Genomic DNA, 18,941 nt, shown 5'->3' with positions numbered 1-18,941 from the left:
AACAAAACAAATGAAAGTGTAAAGGGAGATGGTTTTCTTCCTTATATTTTAGAATTGTGGCGATGAAATTTTCTTCATATCCTAGCTCCATGATTATAAAATCATCCTACAAAGATGATTGATACCGGCAAAAAATGTTTGTCATGCTAAATGTTGAGGATCAAGCTCAACCTAGTCTAATGTGTGAACACACCCTTGAGAGTGTATGAACACTCAAAGGTCAAAAGTCACACCACCACTCTTTACACATTAACTATGTGTCATAGAATCATATTCTATGACACATAACTAATGAGTTTCCACACTCCCCATGACTCATGAGCTTCGGTTGTTAATGAACAGAGAGAGTGACTATATAAAGCACTCTTCTCCTATGTTGTAATACGTCGGTTAATCTCCTTTGTAATATACAATCTTCTTGAGTATTGTCTATTCTATCGATCTTGTGTCTCTCCTCTCTCTCTCTCTCTCTCTCTCTCTCTCTCTCTCTCTCTCTCTCACACACACACACACACACACACACACACACAACACACATCTCTAATCTCTTCCGCTACACAAGAATCACCATCGATTCTTTACATGGTATCAGAGCGGTTTGGTAGCTTGATCTAGCCCATCCGCGTGCGTTATGCTCCGTTCAAGAAGAACCGGCTCATCGCTATCGTAGTGCAGCTACATAGCTCGTATTCAAGAGAGAAGAAGAAGGAAGAAATCTACATCGAACACCATGAATACTTAAATGGGGAGCGCTCTCCCTAGCAAGAAGTTGGACCGAAACAACTTCACATCTTGGGAATACAAGATGCACCAATACCTTGTCGGTCAAGGTTATTGGAGCTACATCAAAGGAGCACAAGAAAATCGACCCGACCCAAAGGACGCCGACTACTCAACATGGGAGCAAGCGGCGAGTAGAGTAATGTATTGCTTGGCAACATGTTTTCATGACCACATGCTCGGCTACATTCGAGAAGCCACGATGCCAAAGGAAGCATGGGAGAATCTAAGGAAGATATTCGCCGCCAATACGACGACATGAAAGCTTCAACTCCGCCAAGAGTTGAATAACATCCAACAACGAGACATGTCCATCACAAGCTACACCTTGAAGATCAAGGAGCTTTGTGACTCACTCGGCTCAATAAGCGTCAATATGGATGATGATGAGATGGTGCAAATATGCCTCAGCGGCCTTGCACCACGGTTCGGCACGATGAGAACCGGCGTCCTAGCAAGGGAGAATCCTCCCTCTTTCTTTGATCTTCAATCAATGTTGTTGGTTGAAAAAAATCATGTTCGAACAAGGAGCAACACCTCGAAAGGTCACATGCTCTACACACATTCGAATGGAGTAAGAGGACGCGGTCGAGCAAGAGGCCGATTCGGCCAAGGACAAGGCGAATGAGGTCTGACTTACGACAACAACTCCCAATTTTAGCAACAAGACAAAAGCCATCGAGGAACCTTTGGAAGAAGGGGGAACTTCCATTCTGGTCCGTGCCGACAAACCTCGATCGAATGCGGTTATTGTGGAAAAATCGGCCACCATGAAGAAGAGTGTCGTTAGAAGAAGCGTGAGTTGGCTTCCACAAGCGGACAACTCACAAATTACGCCACCAACTCCGATTATGAAGACCATGGTGGAATGTTCGTGATAAGACATAGAGCAAATTCTATGTCGGCCTCTACTTCAACTAATGCCTCCAATCTGGAAAATGTATGGTTCGTCGACTCCAGTGCCTCGAACCATATGACGTCCCATCAAGAATGGTTCTGAGACTTACGAGAGTCAGATCGACCCAATTATGTCGAGACCGGAGACGACACCACTCATCCGATCTCGGCAATTTCCCATTCGGGAAAGACGACGAACAAACTTACATCAAAAATGTCTTACATGTACCCACCATAACGAAGAATTTGGTCTCGGTCGGCCAAATTGTGGAGCAAAGGATGCAAGTTCGATTCAACCAAGGTGGTTGCTTCATCAAGAAGGAAGGCCGACTAATTGCTCGTGGTCGAAGGGAAGGCCGAATGTTCATCCTCGACGTGAACAAGGTAAAATCGGCCATGTTTGCAAAGGGTCTCAAACTCGACACCGACATAGAGCTATGGCATAAAAGAATTGGCCATATTAATCTCAACAAACTCAAGGCGATGCAATCGAAAGGAGTCGTCATTGGGCTCACGACCTTCAAAGAGAAAGAGATTGAAGGAGTATGTGAAGCATGCCAATTCGGCAGGCAACATCGGCAACCATTCCCGAAGGAGAGGAACGTGAGCAAAGGCATATTGGACGTAGTCCACTTGGATGTGTGGGGACCGGCACAGACGGCCACAGTCGGAGGATGTCGGTACTATGTTACCTTCATCGACGACTTCTCTAGATACACATGGATCTTTCCCATTAGGATGAAGAGCGAAGTGTTTTCACACTTCCAAAAATTCAAAAGTGAAGTCGAAAAGACAATTGACCGCCATGTACGATGTCTTCGGTTGGACGGAGGAAAGGAATACTTCTCTGATGCGTTCACAGCATACATTCGACAAGAAGGAATTCGGCGAGAATTCACTTGTCGACACACACCACAACAACACGGTGTAGCCGAATGCAAGAATCGGCACATCCTCAAAGTAGCAAGGGCCATGCTAAATGAGAAGCATATGCCCAAGTCATATTGGGCAGAAGCTGCAAGTACCGCCATCTACCTCATGAACCAGTGCACAACATCCGGAGTGCAGGAGGTCACCCCACACGAGAAGTACTATGGGAAGAAGCCGGATCTATCCCATATAAGGATATTCGGCTCCATTGCATACGTGCACATTCTCGATGAGAAGCGGCAAAAGCTTGACCCAAAATCAGAAAAGTACATCCTCGTGGGGTACTCACTAGAGCAAAAGGGGTACAAGTGCTTCAACCCCTCTACTCGAAAGATTAATGTTGGTGGCAAAGATGACAACTGTGCAAACCGTGATAGCACTTGCTGCAGCGAAAGGGTGGCACCTCCACCATATGGATGTCAAGAACGGCTTTCTTCAAGGCGAATTAGAAGAGGAGGTGCACATGGTACAACCACCCAGCTTCGAATCCAATATTCATCCGAAAGTCGTCTGCCAACTCAAGAAGCCTCTCTATGGCCTTAAGAAAGCACCACGTGCTTGGCAATCAAAGATAACACAATATCTTCAGCGAATGAGCTTCCGAATGTCAAAATCTAACAATTCTCTCTATGTAAGAAGCGATTCCGAAAGTCCGATTGTCATCATCCTATACGTGGATGATGTGTTCATTGGAGGTGAGCATCTAATCAACATCAACAAGGTCAAGTCCCTCCTATCCAACAAATTCGAGATGATAGCCATGAAAGAGCTCTATTACTTCCTTGGTTTTGAGGTAATCCAAACTCCAACCGGAATAATGATCTCTCAACAGCACTACATCCTCAACTTGTTATACAAGTTCGGGATGACCGAGTGCAAATCTGTGGCAAACCCTCTCGATCGAAACCTCAAACTAGATGCCGACTCCGGCACCACAAAGTGTGAGCCGACTCAGTATCGACAACCGATCAGGAGCCTCATCTACCTCATGGTCACTCGACCCAACCTAAGTTATCCGATCGGTCTCCTTAACCGATTCATGCAAACTCCACGAGATATCCATTTGGATTGTGCTAAGCGAGTGCTACAATACGTGAGTGGAACGATGGACTATGGCATTCTCTATAAGTCAGTCACGCCAATTCAACTCGAAGGGTACACAGATGCCGACTAGGCTGACTACAGAGTCGATCGATGATCAACCTCTGGTTTCGTCTTCTCTCTCAGAAGTGGAGCCATCTCTTGGAGTAGTAAGAAGCAACTAACCTCGCTCTTTCGAGCACAGAGGCCAAATACAGGGGCGCGACGGTGGCTGCATGTGAAGCCATATGGCTCAAGAGGATATTGAAGGATCTAGGCGTTCCCATCAAAGATCTAATTCCCTTTTACGGCAACAACATGAGCAGTATTCATTTGGCTTGAAACCCGGTGTTCCACGCAGCACGAAGCATATCGAAGTGCACTATCACTTCATTCAAGAGCGTGTTTAGGCTAGACATGTCGACCTTCAACACATCTTCACCAAAGCCCTAAGAGCCGACAATCTTCGGCAATTCATGTCAGACCTTGGATTGATGATCCCTGACTTGCCAAGCTTGAGGGGGAGTATGTCTGAACCAGGTATCAGCCAAAGCAGACACCAAACAAGAGAGAACCGAATACCGTCTGAACCGAGTACCAGCCAAAGCGGACAAGCCGACCAAAGTTGAGCTTGAGGGGGCGTGTTGAGAATCAAGCTCAACCTAGTCTAATGTGTAAACACACCCTTGAGAGTGTATGAACACTCAAAGGTCAAAAGTCACACCACTACTCTTTACACATTAACTATGTGTCATAGAATCATATTCTATTACACATAACTAATGAGTTTCCACATTCCCCATGACTCATGAGCTTCGGTAGTTAATGAAGAGAGAGAGTGACTAGATAAAGCACTCTTCTCCTACTTTGTAATACGTCGGTTAATCTCCTTTGTAATATACAATCTTCTTGAGTATTGTCTATTCTATCGATCTTGTATCTCTCTCCTCTCTCTCTCTGTCTCACACACACACACATAACACACATCTCTAATCTCTTCCGTTGCACAAGAATCACCATCGATTCTTTACACTAAATTACCTCATGTACTTAAACGATGTGTACTTAAGTCATTAGCATTTTATGACCTAGTGTGGAGCCCATTGTATAAAAGGCAATTGTTAAATGTCGTAGTTTGAAATGCAGTAATGTGTAATAGGAAAGAAGATTAATTGTTACCATCATCAAAAGTGAACGAATTGTTTTCCTAAAAAGGATAAAAAACTCCATTTTTGCTAAAAATTAACACAATCATGTGATTTCTATCACAAGTTTGGGCCTAATTGATGAGAATGTATATCTTCATGTGTGCCTTAATCAACTACATAATATAATTCACAAAGAGCGAAAGGTACCTGATTGAATCAATCATAGTCATAAAAGTCAACCAAGCAATCGATGTGTAATGTTATTGTAACAATGTACATATCTAGAAGAAAGTTGTTTACAAGTTTTGTACCTAAAGAAATGGAAATATACAAATGAAAGTCTAGAACTAGGTCATAAATTTCTATGGTGAAGGTCTTTGTACGAGTCATGAATCGGGTTGTACAAGTAATGAGGCACAATCAGACATGGAGAAGAAAGAGACATAAAAATGCATATGTAAGAATTCCTTATTTGAACTTCTTTAGGAAGTAAAGCATAATTTTTTTTTGAAGAGTCTTTGTTTGTTAGTTTTTTCTAAAACAAAATATGTAAGAGCTAGAATCGTGCATTTCTTTCATATGTTAGTCTGTAATGAGCATTGTGCACCTCTCCATCAACCAGTTGACGTGTAAAAGAAGAGTTTTTTCAAGAAAAATACATTTCAATTGTATTTCCCTATCCAATAAGTTTGAGTTTATCAAATCATTAGCAAATTCATTTCTGACACGATGATATATAATCATTGGTTGATCCCCATTACTCTTTGGGAATAAAATACTCATGTATAGATTAATAGGCAAGAACAAAAATACCCTAGAAATGCCTATCATAAAACCATAATGTAAGCTTTTCTCAAAAGTCGAGAGAATCCGAGGTACCTTCCATGTAAGAATTAATAGGAAAGAGAAACATCCTAAAAAGAAATCGCATAGGAGTGTCCATTGATATACAACACATCTATAAAATCTTGAGATGGAGAATGAGTGGGTACAATAAGTATATTGTGTATATGCAAACATGGAATGAAACACAATATAAGGCGGTAAAGGAAGCTTTCACTTATGAACTAGATAAGAATGAACACAATTCCCCTCCTTCACTTGTATCACTTTAATATTTACTTTATCACTCAATTTGTAGATCATTCATTTCTTCTAAATTGACTACAATAAGGTAGAATCTGGATGTCAATATGTGACAAGCCAATGAGTTTTACACATGGAAAGGATGTGCCTGGTAGATGTAACAATGCTCTAGACACTTTTATAACATGTTACATATGTACAACCAATGCGTTTGCTCTTGTTAGTGTAAAATGGATATAAATTTATTTATTTATATACTTTAGTTAAATACATACTTAAGATATGTTTCATCCTTGCAAGTAATAAAGTAACTCCAATGTGATCCAGATTTTAGCTTCTTCTCATTCACTTGACCACAACTCCTTAGATGGGACACAAGATTGTTGATGGTGTCAAAGAAACTGGCACTAAAGATGAATATTGAGGGAAGAACATATAATAGTGGACGAACTTGGATGCTTAAACAAGCAATGGAGGAAACTACTTGAAAGAGACCATGATCAACATAAAGACTCACAACGAGAGAAGATATGATTGGGTTGACATGTGTAGGCACTTAACTACAGTAGAGACAACACCAATCAAATATGTACAACAATGTAAAATATTCTTAGAAAGGCACAATATATGGTGGATGTATTAAGATATTATTAAATATTCAAAATGTGCTATAGAAAAGTGGATTTTATTTTAGTTATTGGAAGTCAAGCATAACCTATATGAACAAAAGTGAAACATTTTTCACATAGCATTGGACTTGAGTAATGTTTGTTAGAGTTCAAGAATCTCACTAATGAATGATGCAATTTCGAGTGCACATTGTGGATGTGAGATAAATGTGTTGAGGTCTTGGATTAAATTCACTATGTGTGGAAAGTACATGAATGTGCTCACAAACAAAATAGTGTATTAGAGTGTGTTCAAGAAACAATCTCCATAGTCAATGAGACTCCTCACTAATGCCCCATCAACCCACCTTACATCAAATAGATTGTGAGCTAAGTCATACAGAAGTGAAGGCTAAGATAACAGATAAAGGGATGAGTTATAACGTGTATGATCATTGTGATGACGTGGTGTGGAGTGGGTGAAGGGAGAAAAAAGCAACAAAGGCAAGTTTTGTGATAACTCAAGAATACAAAGAAACCAAGGATTAGATCAAGAAAGATTAAGTGCAAAACTCGAGCAATAGAAATTATCCATTTCAAATGGAGAGGTAAAAGGTTTGATACCTATTATCAACCAATGGAAAAAAGAAGATGGAGTTGCAATGTGTAAGAATGCTAGAAGGGGGCGCAATACGGATCAATACCAAATGTCCATACCAAAAAGAAAAGATAGAGTTGCATCAAAATAAAAAGTGCACATTAAAAGAAAAAGGGAAGATCTGTTTTTAGTTTATGAGAGCTACAGAATTCAAGGAGATAACTATGTGTGGGATTGTCAAAATTGAGAGAATTTAGGCCCAATCTTCAACATCAAGGAGAGTTGTAATAGGAACCACTTCACCCAGGCATGAATGGGAGAGCTATGATGACCAAGGCATTGACGTTTTTTATTGTAGACTTGCCACATTAATTTGTGGATTTTCTTGTTCCATTCCTTTCTTTGTTTTTCGCCTCATTATTATCACTTTTTATTCATTTTTGTGAAGAATTGTAATTAAATCTAGGAGTCATTGTAATTGCAAGATTCTTTAGACACTTTTCATCTAGTCTCATCACGGAGTAAAATTGTTTTGATTCACATGTGAGTGAAGTTTTTTCCCCTTTCATAGGACTCTCCAAAGTTCTTATTCTAATTACAAGTGTGTTTACTACCATATATAGCCACATGGATACTCGTGGAATTGTGACTTCGTAGATCTTGTATCATCCTCCAAGTCTAATACACAATAATTAGCAACTTGAGAGTGTGTGATGACCATTATTGCTTGTTTCGCCAATAAAAGAGTAAATGGTAATCCAACCCTACAACATGACCTCGGTAATGAGATAGAACTCTAACAGAGAGAAATATGTGTGCTTAGTGCAACATACCTATAAGATACACAATTATGTGAATGATGTAATAGAGGCAGTGTGTTATAATTATGACAAGAAAACTAGTGGATCTCATCCAATACATCAAACTAACAAACTCATACATTACATCTAGCCATGTACAACTTATGAAGGAAGTAAAGAAAGACGTCAATATACGGTCAACAAGAAGAATCTGTAAGGGAAAAGCCAATGAGGTAGTGGACGTGCATGTAACTATTGACAAAGTACAACATATCAAAGAAGCAAAGAAACAAGTTGGTCAACAATGGCTACAACTACATATGAAAGGTCACCAAGAAAAATAAGATAGGACAACCTAACTAATTTGAGTGCTCAAAGTGGAGAACAACAAGAAGACATACAAGAAACATAAAGACAAAATTGAAGTTGATGAGAAGGCCCATATGAGTCTTGGAAAGAAGGTTGACGGTAAAGAGGAGGCACACACCTCGTTAACAATTTTCATATACTTGGTTGTGGCTAAGAAATGGAGGAACAAGTGTGGTGTCAAGGAGAGGGACAAATGAATAGAAAGACTTACAACACAATATGAAAAGGTTGGAGAGCATTGTAAAAGTTGTAAAAGAAACTTGTATAACTCAAGGTGTTTCCAAGACAATAGGACAAATTATGTTTCTTAATTCGTCTAAACTTTGCGAGATTGAAAACAATGCTAGTGATTATACAATTGTTGTGATTCTTTACTAGGATAGAAAATCTATTGTTTTGAGAGTAAGAAATGTGATTCTACTTAATGTCAATATTCAATTGAAGAAAAATATATTCATAAAAGTAGATATATGTATATAGAATTATACAATTACATATATCTATAGACTATAATTATACACAATTATAAAATTCATATACATACATTTTTTATTCACGCCATTTATACATTCATACAATCATACACACTTATTCAATGGGATATGCATTCATATTGTCATACTAACATTGATACATTCATACATGATACAACCTTACAGACACACTCATCAATCCTACATATATATACATTCATACTAACGTTTATACAATTCATATAATCATACACACACATACATTCATATTAATAACTATATATTCATACAATCATACACATACATTTATTAAATTAGACACACATTCTTCAACAATACACAAACAAACATTTATACACATACATATACGTATATGTATATTCATATGCATATGCATATGTATGTGTGTCTATGCTCTCGTGAATGTATTATACATGCAAGAGTTCGTGAATGTTCAAATGAGTTACCTTGGGTGTATATGCATTTTTATAAATATAGGAATGTGTGTACTTAGTGTGGTATGTATATATGTGTGTGTGTGTGTGTGTGTGCACTGTGTATGTGTATGTCTGCCCTCATGTATTCAGGAAAGTATAAAGTGTTTCCCTCCCTTTTTTATTCTTGGGTAGGTGTTTACGGGGACGAAGCGTGTGTAGAGGAGTGTAAAAGGGGCTCTCGAAGTGTGGAGCCTAGGCTTGGGCACAATGTTCCAAATTGACACCCGACCCTAACTTGGCAACACCTATTGTGTCATCTCTAGGAGTAGCCAATGACTTGTCCCTTTTTCTCTGTTGCTTGTCGACAAGTAGCAGAGAGGCACCCGTCACCTTCCTTCGTCTTTGTCTCTTTGCCCTTCACTCATACACGCCCATGTATTGAACATAAGATAAATTATATAAGAACCAACCGAGCATAAGTTTTCACTACTAATAACAAGAGGATTAGAAAATCCAAAACAAATATTCAAGGCCACCATCTATGGACAAAGCCACCAAGGCACATTTTCATAAAGAAGGGCATATAAATGTTCAATCCCCCACAACAAAAGGTGTGTAACTTATAATTTATCATGTTAAGCTTTATCCTATTTCATATTATATGAAATCATATTTTGTTAATTACGGCTTGCGCATACATTGGCGAGGTGGCATAAAAGGTGTAATTTGTTTTAATAAGTTATTCTTTTTTGTAGAGGAATGATTATGGGTGTGCTCCAACATAGGATGAGCAAAAAATAGCCACATACACAAAGGCTACAAATATTCGAGAGCCATGTATCCTCAAGCGAATCTGATGGCAAGAACCTTTTAATAAACAATAAATCATGTTGTGCCAACTTGTCTACTAACATTCACTACTATTAATTTGTCTTAACAATGTGAGGTCTAAATGCATGTAGCCCCTAAGAATTACATGTGCTTTCTAGTATTTCTAATGGGATTTCCCAACCTTTAGACCTCAAGTAACATTTTATGGATTCAATGCACTCAACAAACCCCTACTTACATCGTTTGAAATTTAGAAATATGGTATTGAATTATAAAAATTTGTGATGGAGAATGCATGGTTCAATATGGAATGTACAACATAGATATGCCAAGTACGTCTAATGAAAATTGTATGACTACGAGATAACCATTTTTTTCCCAGAGTGCATGCTCATAAGGTTACATATGGGCAAAGGGGTATGTCTCATTAATATATTATGATTGAACATAAAATTTAAGGAAACATAAAGTCATAAGTATGTCAAGGATGCCTCGTGGAAATTGCATGATTAGGAGAAGGAATCATTAGACATACATCAACACAATATATGCAATCATGGATATGTAATGGGTTGTGCTAAGTATGGGTGATCCATGGGTCTCATCCATGAAAAATAACAAAAACTTTTAAAAGCTTGGCAACCTAGGTTAAAAGCTCAACTTCATGAAGACAACTCTCCTCCCTAGTTTTGAAGCACGCCTAACATATGGACACCACATGAACATACTGGAATGCCAGCAGCATACAAGTAATGCATGACATTCAATGGAGTAACACTATGCACTTGAACCACTTTTCTAGAATGTGGTGGCCCTGAAGCTTCCAATTATCGAAACATCATGCTCCAACAAGAAGTTAACCTTTTTTATTTCAACATGGACACATTTTATAGGAAGCAATGATGCAAAATGTATATTTATTGACTTGAGGTTTGATGATGATGCTAAAATCATTCATCAATGTTACAACAAAACGCTAAAAAGAATGATTGCAAATAAAAAAAAGAATTCCTTACTCCCAAGCATGGGTCTCATACTAAATGTGTTTTTCTAATGATACAAGAAGACTTTGTATATGTCATCCTCAGGAACAAGATATGGGTATTAATACTTCCTCTTTGATGGGATCAATGCCATAAAGCTCACAACATAGGTTCAAAAAACAGTGTAAAAAAATAGTATAGTGCCCCATCATGCAAATATGTAAGGGCGCCATCATGTATATAAAAGTCGCACCATATTTACTCTGCCTGTCAAGTAATGACAATTCCCATATAAACTTGCTGATCGAAGAGGAAGTATCCTATCTAGATGTTCCTGGAATTTAATCTTGTGAACATTCCTCTAGTTCTATCTGATATCATTTCCTAATGTTAGTAATAATGCAAACCTCAAATAGGCAATGATGTGTCACATTTAAAAACACCATAGCCTTTCCATCCCATCTCATCTCCTAACATTAGTCATACAAAATTCAAAAAGCCAATGGTGTGTATCCCATTGAAAAACACCATAACTTTCTATTCTATATCATCTCCTAATGTTAGGCATGCAATGCTCAGAAAGCGTAAAGGATGTTTCCATCGAGAAACACCATAGCTTTCTATCCTATACCATCTCCCTATGTTAGTCATGCAAAAAACTAAGGGTACCAAAGATGATTCCGATTTGGAATAAAAAGCAAAGACACAAGCCATTTTTCCTACACTCCATTCGTGAGAGTATTCCGTCGCCTTCCCACAAATCTTTTGTGTAGCTCAGGGGGAGGGACAGCATGGAAGCACACAATAACAACCGTTAGGTTGTCAGAAGAATTCCTCCGCAATGCCTCATTAACAAGCTCCCGAGAACATTGCACCGGATCATTATGCCTTTGCAATTCTCGCCGCGCAAAACTAACCGCATTCTCATTCGAGAAGACATCCCATAAGCCATCACACCCAATGATCATGAACTCATCCTCTTCTGTCAAATCCACGCGTCTCACTTCTGGTTCCACACTGAGAGGACAACATGCACCTTTCAAACCCTCGACATGCCAGTTTCCAAAAGCTCTCGCCACACTCAGATAGCCGTTGAGGTAGCCATCGTAAACATAGCCTCCTAGGGCCTCAATACGAACTCTTTCCTCTAGTAAATCGGGCTTATGATCTCTCGACATCTCAACAGCCATGCCCTTACGGCACAGAACAGCTCTGCAATCTCCAGCATTTGCCACTATTAACTCCCTGCTCCATCCATTCATAATGAAAATATCAACATACATAATTTTGACAGACATACATACAAATATACAAACATACATGCATGCATATGTGCATATGTTATGCGTAGATAGGTTGTCTAACCCATACAATCCATACATACATGCATTGTCAGATAGATGGGTAGGCTATAGAGAATGTATGCTTGATTCCAACATTAGTGCAACAATCTGTCAACGACGAATATCACAACTGGATCTGAAAAAATAGACAAAAATGCTTCTGGTTCTCGAATGTTAAAAAAGTTTTGCTTGTATCTTTCCACAATCCTAAAGTTAGCATCACCCCTTGCAATCAAAAGTGAGTAATGCAATGCATAGATAGATAATACAAGAATCAGATACTAAGTTGCAAACTAACTTAATTTAAGAGACCTTGGTAATTGCTGTATAATGAGGATTGAGAGAGAGAGAGAGCTCACCTTTCAAGAACGAAAACTGCAATGGCTGTGGTACCCGAAGAAAGGTCCTTGTTCAATGAACAAGCCTCAGCAAATGCAGCGTCAGTCCTCAAAAATGCATGGTGTACAGCTTCTTCAATTGCATATGGGAATGCTAAATCTTCCACGATGTATCTGAGAAGCTTTTCCTTCACAAACACAGCTGCATCCCTCCCATCATGCCCATCAAAGACCTGGCATCAACTTGAGGTTGATTTTTTGCACGTAAAGACATGGATGGATGCATGCCCATGTGATTATTTTTATTTGTTCAAAGAAGATACATGGATTATATCCACATACTAAATGATTTTAAAACGACATACATCATGATTAAAATCCCACAAGATTCATGTGATAACATTAGTTGGTTAATCTACATGATTAATGTAGAGGTATCATTCAATCGACACAACTCGTGCAAAGATGTAATATATATCAGCATGATCCGTACAAGGAAATTCAAATGTTTCATACAAGGTTTTAATGCATTGATTTGTGCAGTGACATGATTAAACCTACAAGATTCTTGCAAAGACATGATCAAATGTATATACGATTCGGGCAAAGCCACACTTAAATCAATATTAAATCGACAAAACTTGTACAAAGACATGGTGAAATCAACATGAATCATGCAAATCCACGATGAAAACATAAGACTCACTCAACAATATAATTGAAACTATAAGACTCATGAGAAGACAGGATTGAATCTGTGTGACTAATGAACAAGTCTGCATAAAGGATAAATTGAATTAATCCATAAGAACACATTTGAATGTGTGATTCTGATCCACACTCATACATGTGATTTACATGATGCAATGAATTTGAAATGCATGATTATATCATGGGAAAGATGACAACAGGAACGCAATTTGATGACAAAGAAACAAAGCCAAATTTCACACAATTCAAAGTTCAAACCCATAAAGAAATATGATGCAATATGGAAAAAATATGATTCAAATTCAAAAAAACATGATGAGATCCACACAACTAATGCAAATCTATTGTGGTGAAACTCCACATGATTCAATGTGAAAAAAAACAAGATGAAACCTAGAAGATTAAATATGAAAGAAACATGATCAGTCAAGATTAAATCACATAAACATTGAGCAGGAGAGCATTTTCAGCTTTACCCCGTAATAGGATCCAGAGCCTTTCCATGTCAAGATCGATCCAAGATGAGAGACGAGATCATCTACAAGAACATATTCATCCTCCATAAACTGTCTCGGTCCTTGGTCCGACCATGCACCCGAACGTACACAGAGCTTCATCTCCAGAACAGAGGAATTCTATACACACACACACACACATAACGAAGAGAAACAAAACACACCGAGAGAATTTGACCCATTACAGTTTCTACACAGAAACCATGGCTAAAAGAGAAAAAAGAGAGGAAAGAATGCAAGAACATACCTGGACCGCATTTGCGCTCCTGCAAGCCATTTCTTGATCTGGACCTGCTTCCATGCTATCCTTTCTTCACATTAAGATTGAGAAACAAAAAGAAGAAGAAGAGGGGTAAATGAAGTAAAAAGAAGAACAAGGGGTAGAGAGACCCACTAAACTCGAGAACCTAACCCTAAAATCCTAACCCTAACCCTAACCCTAACCCTAAAACTCTCTATGGGGATTCGATCTCGCCTGCTGTCTGTCTGTGAACTGTGAAGCCAAAATGGGAAAAAATTAAAATTAAAAATTAAAATAAAAAAATTAAAATAACATAAGCGAAGGGAAACTATATCTCCCTCTTTTGATTTCTTTATTTATATTATTTATTTGTGTTGTTTGGCCTGTGAAAAATGGACCAACCACGGTGCGCCACGTGTCCTCAAAGGCAGCCTCAACACCACCTCTCCTGGTGACCTGCCTGTATCCCCATCTTCTCTCTCTTTCTCTCTCTCTCTCTCTCTCTCTCTCTCTCTCTCTCTCTCTCTCTCTCTCTCTCCTGAGTCACGGAAACGGGCCACGTGTAATATAGTGTGTACCAATGGGCATCGCCCGTGTGCACGTCCTGCCCGTGACCACCTCCTCGCCCAGCCTATGAATGGATAGCTTCCTCTCTCAATCGACCTTTTTTATTGCAATCGTGGGCAACAGCATTGGCTTCCGACATATACAGGTAATATAGCACACACACTCATCGGCATCATATCATCGATTGTGGTGCACCTGCCCCCGAGTGGAAGATATTCCATACTTAGGCATATACATGAATCTCTACACTAGATTTTCCAATCATCGCTAGTGCACCTAGCCAAGTCCCATGAAGAGGTTAATGTATCTTTCTTTCAACGTAATTATGAGTGGCAATATATGAGATGGACCCCCACTCGACACCTTTGTTCCTTGACCATTGAATGTATTCGAGGTTGATATTGTCAAAACGATCGAACAATAGGTTGCATTGCATGATCAACCCAGCTAGGTTCTATGTCTTGCAAGAACAAAGTTCAAGCTTCTCTATCTATTAGGATGTCGCAATTGCATACAACAATTATTACTCTTCTTTGGATTTCCACTCTACCTCAATGGTTACCAATTCGTTTGAGAAACCTGTACTAGCGAGACCGATTCACCTTCTTCTGTTTCGTCAGAGCAACAACAATGCTTTTTTAATTAGAGGTCTTCTAAACCTTAAGTATAGGTTTGAATACTATAGCCATGCATTTATTGAGAATGTGGCTTGCTACTTAGCATCATCGCTACTAGGCGGTCTCAAGGTCATCGTATCTTAACCCTTTTTTTATTTATGGAATTCAGGTACATCCCAACTCCTACTATAGCAGGTAAGTGACAGAGTCACGCTGTCCAAGTAAGAAACAATCTCGTGACTCGCTTCTCCATCCATCCCTTGGACAAACAGAGAAGCGAGACAAAATTCTTTATAGATTTCTAGATCGGAGGCAATGATTGTCAATGTACCAAAACATTTGGCAAATATATGAGTATTGTTTTTAAATATGATTCAAAACAATGACGAGACAATATATCATGTTCAATTTGCTAATTTGTATCTCCATATCATGTTCTATTTGTCAGTGACTTACTAGTTTCTAGATAATAACATTACAAGGTTCAAGAATAGGACTCCCTATACTTAATACTCACAATATTTTCCCTTGTCACAATTTGTTATTGAATGTCTTGATCCAAGTAAAGTTTTGGGAGAAGTCATTTTGGTAGAAGATGACTCAGTTATTGTTCAATCAATTTATTTGTTATCGTTGGCTCTTGACATGACCCCATAGTCCCTATATAATGACTTTTCACATCATATATTTTGTTAAGCCACTCTACATATTTGGTCTACCAAGATCATTTTTTGTTCTTGCACAAAAATTCCATTCATATAGGGGATGGTTTAAGACATTGTGCATGAAATATGTAGCCAACCACATTAAATAAATGAGATAATATACTATACTCGAACTAAAATGGTATGTCGATGGGTCAAGATATTTGCTTTCTCATGTGTTTATTTGTACACACAATGAAAATGATCTTGTTTACTTTATTGATTCCCCAATGTTAAAAGTGACATCTTAGGTGTATTACACATTGCTATGACACCAGTCCCATGTAGAAGATTAGGAAAGTATAATATTGTCCCTCCAACATATACTATTACAAGTTTTTTTATTTTTTTTTCAAAAAGATTTCTTTCATTAGTATTAAGAAAAGCGTTGGAGGGCTACAAAAATGTAAAATCATAGAGTATTATATACAAAAGAAATGGTCAGGGCAAGGACAAGGGGTGATGATATTTCCATAATGGTCCTTGAGAGGAGATTGTGAACATATGCAACTTCTTCCATAATTTCAGTAATTTTTTCCTTTTCTTCATAACAACCTTCGAAGAGCCTGTCATTTTGTCATATTGCCCCCGCACAACTGCCAATAAACTCCCCCATAATTCCGGCAATATATTTGAGAGAAGAGGAATTATGGACTCATACCGTCTTTTACAATGATACTTCCATAATGTCCATAATGTAATCGTAGATACGATTTTCCATACATGGATTGCACGCATTTGCTTGCGAGGTTGTTGAAAAGGGGAGACAATAAGTAGATGTCTGTTGGTGACTGTCATAGCCTCTGGAGCATCATCTGCTTCATACAACAGGAGACTAGAATGGAGAACCCCCCATACCGTTGATCCCCAAGAGAAAAGGCAGCCTGCATTAATTGTCAGGAATAAGGAGAGAACTATATTCCATACCTGTTGGACTAGTGAGCGTGACCAGAGAGCATGCTTGGTAGTTTCCTACATGTCACCGCAATAACAACATTGTCTACGACTAGTTGCCACATTTCCTTTCAATGGTTGACCTACTGGTAGTGTTGCATGTACTATTACAAGGTATCAAGTATGTATGTGAAATCATTTAGCCCTAAATTATTTCCCCAATGTTAAAAGTGACATCTTAGGTGTATTACACATTGCTATGACACCAATCCCTTGTAGAAGATTAGGAACACATAAGATTGTCCCTCCAACACATACTATTACAAGTTATCAATCATGTATGTGAAATCATTTAGCCCTAAATTATTTCCCCAATGTTAAAAGTGGCATCTTAGGTGTATTACATGTTGCTATGACACCAATCCCATGTAGAAGATTAGCAAAGCATAATATTGTCCCTCCAACATATACTACTATTACAAATTATCAAGTATGCGAAATCATTTAGCCTTGTTGAGAATCAAACCTCAACTTCCCGTATGTGGGAACACACTCTAGGATACTCAAGTGTGTGACCACCCACCTCCTTGTATAGTAACTAGTGTGTTATAGAATATTAATGTCCTATGATACATATTCTTTTAGTAGTTAAGACTCGACCTCTTTCCCAAGAGACAACTCTAATGAGAGAACCTAGAGAGAAGGTGACTTACATAAGCACCTTCTCCTTCTCCTTGTATTGTGTGGGCTCATTCTTGCTTCTTGTTAATATTGTTTTACTGTTTTTCTATAACTCTTGAGTTTTCTCTCTCTCTCTCTCTCTCTCTCTCTCTCTCTCTCCACAAACACACAATTCTTCCGCTGCACAGAATCATCGTTGATTCTTTACATGGTATCAGAGCACGTGGTAGCTTGATCCAAGCCCATTGCCTTTACATGCGTTGTGCCCAAGCCTGCGTTCTTAAAGAACTGGCTGATCGTTGTAACAACAATCTGCATAGTTTGTATCAAAGAGAAGAAGAAGAAGAAGATGCTCGACATGAACACTCAGATGGGAAACGCTCTTCCTACCGAGAAGCTTGACAGAAACAACTTTGCATCTTGGGAGTACAAGATGCACCAATACCTTGTCGGCCAAGGCTATTGGAGTTATGTCGAAGGAGCAAACGAAAACCAACCTAACCTAGCACATGCCGACCATCCAGCTTGGGAGCAAGCAACGAGTTGAGCGTTGTACTGCCTTGCATCCTACGTCCATGATCACATGCTCGATTACATCTGAGAGACCAAAACGCCCAAAGAGGCGCATCTTGGGAGTACAAGATGCACCAATACCTTGTCGGCCAAGGCTATTGGAGTTATGTCGAAGGAGCAAACGAAAACCAACCTAACCTAGCACATGCCGACCATCCAGCTTGGGAGCAAGCAGCGAGTTGAGCGTTGTACTGCCTTGCATCCTGCGTCCATGATCACATGCTCGATTACATCTGAGAGACCAAAACGCCCAAAGAGGCATGGGGGAACCTCAAAAAGATATTCACAACAAACACAGCCGCACGAAAGCTTCAACTCCGACCGGAGTTGAACAACATTCAACAGAGGGATATGTCAATCAGCAACTACACCTTGAAGATGAAGGAGATGTGTGACTCCCTCAGTTCGATCAATGTCAACATTGACGATGACAAAATGGTGCAAATATGCGTCGGTGGCTTAGCACCATGGTTCGACGCAATACGGTCGGTTGTCTTCGCGAGGGAGAATCCTCCCTCCTTCTTCAATCTCCAATCGATGCTCATGGTAGAAGAAAACCATGTTCGAACAAGAGGGAGTGCATCTGACGGACAGATGCTTTACACAAACTCGAACGACGGGAGAGGGCAAGGCCATGGAAGAAGGGGCCAACCAGGCCAAGGTTAGTACAACCAAAGGCAACCCCAGGAACAAAACTTCAACTATCGACAAGATGATGTGAACGCGTGAGGCGGAGT

The 18,941-nt window shown here is 39.1% G+C and overlaps 1 protein-coding gene across 1 annotated transcript; it reads right to left on the bottom strand.

Annotated features, from left to right (window-relative positions):
• Positions 1-11,036: 11,036 nt before the first annotated feature.
• LOC147854735 (putative protein phosphatase 2C 27) lies at positions 11,037-14,331 on the bottom strand. Its single transcript, XM_087331770.1, has 4 exons — positions 14,175-14,331; positions 13,889-14,047; positions 12,723-12,934; positions 11,037-12,265 (listed from the first exon to the last, which is right to left on the bottom strand). The coding sequence occupies exons 1-4, from the start codon at positions 14,226-14,228 to the stop codon at positions 11,740-11,742; spliced, it is 951 nt and encodes a 316-aa protein (XP_087187896.1). The 5' UTR covers positions 14,229-14,331; the 3' UTR covers positions 11,037-11,739.
• Positions 14,332-18,941: the final 4,610 nt, after the last annotated feature.

This window comes from Azolla caroliniana, unplaced genomic scaffold (assembly GCF_043228905.1).
Source record: "Azolla caroliniana isolate FFs.n. ecotype wild unplaced genomic scaffold, voAzoCaro1.0.p SCAF_15, whole genome shotgun sequence".
Taxonomy (NCBI): domain Eukaryota; kingdom Viridiplantae; phylum Streptophyta; class Polypodiopsida; order Salviniales; family Salviniaceae; genus Azolla; species Azolla caroliniana.
Note: the sequence above shows the minus strand (reverse complement) of the source record. Positions and strands in the feature narration are given on the sequence as shown.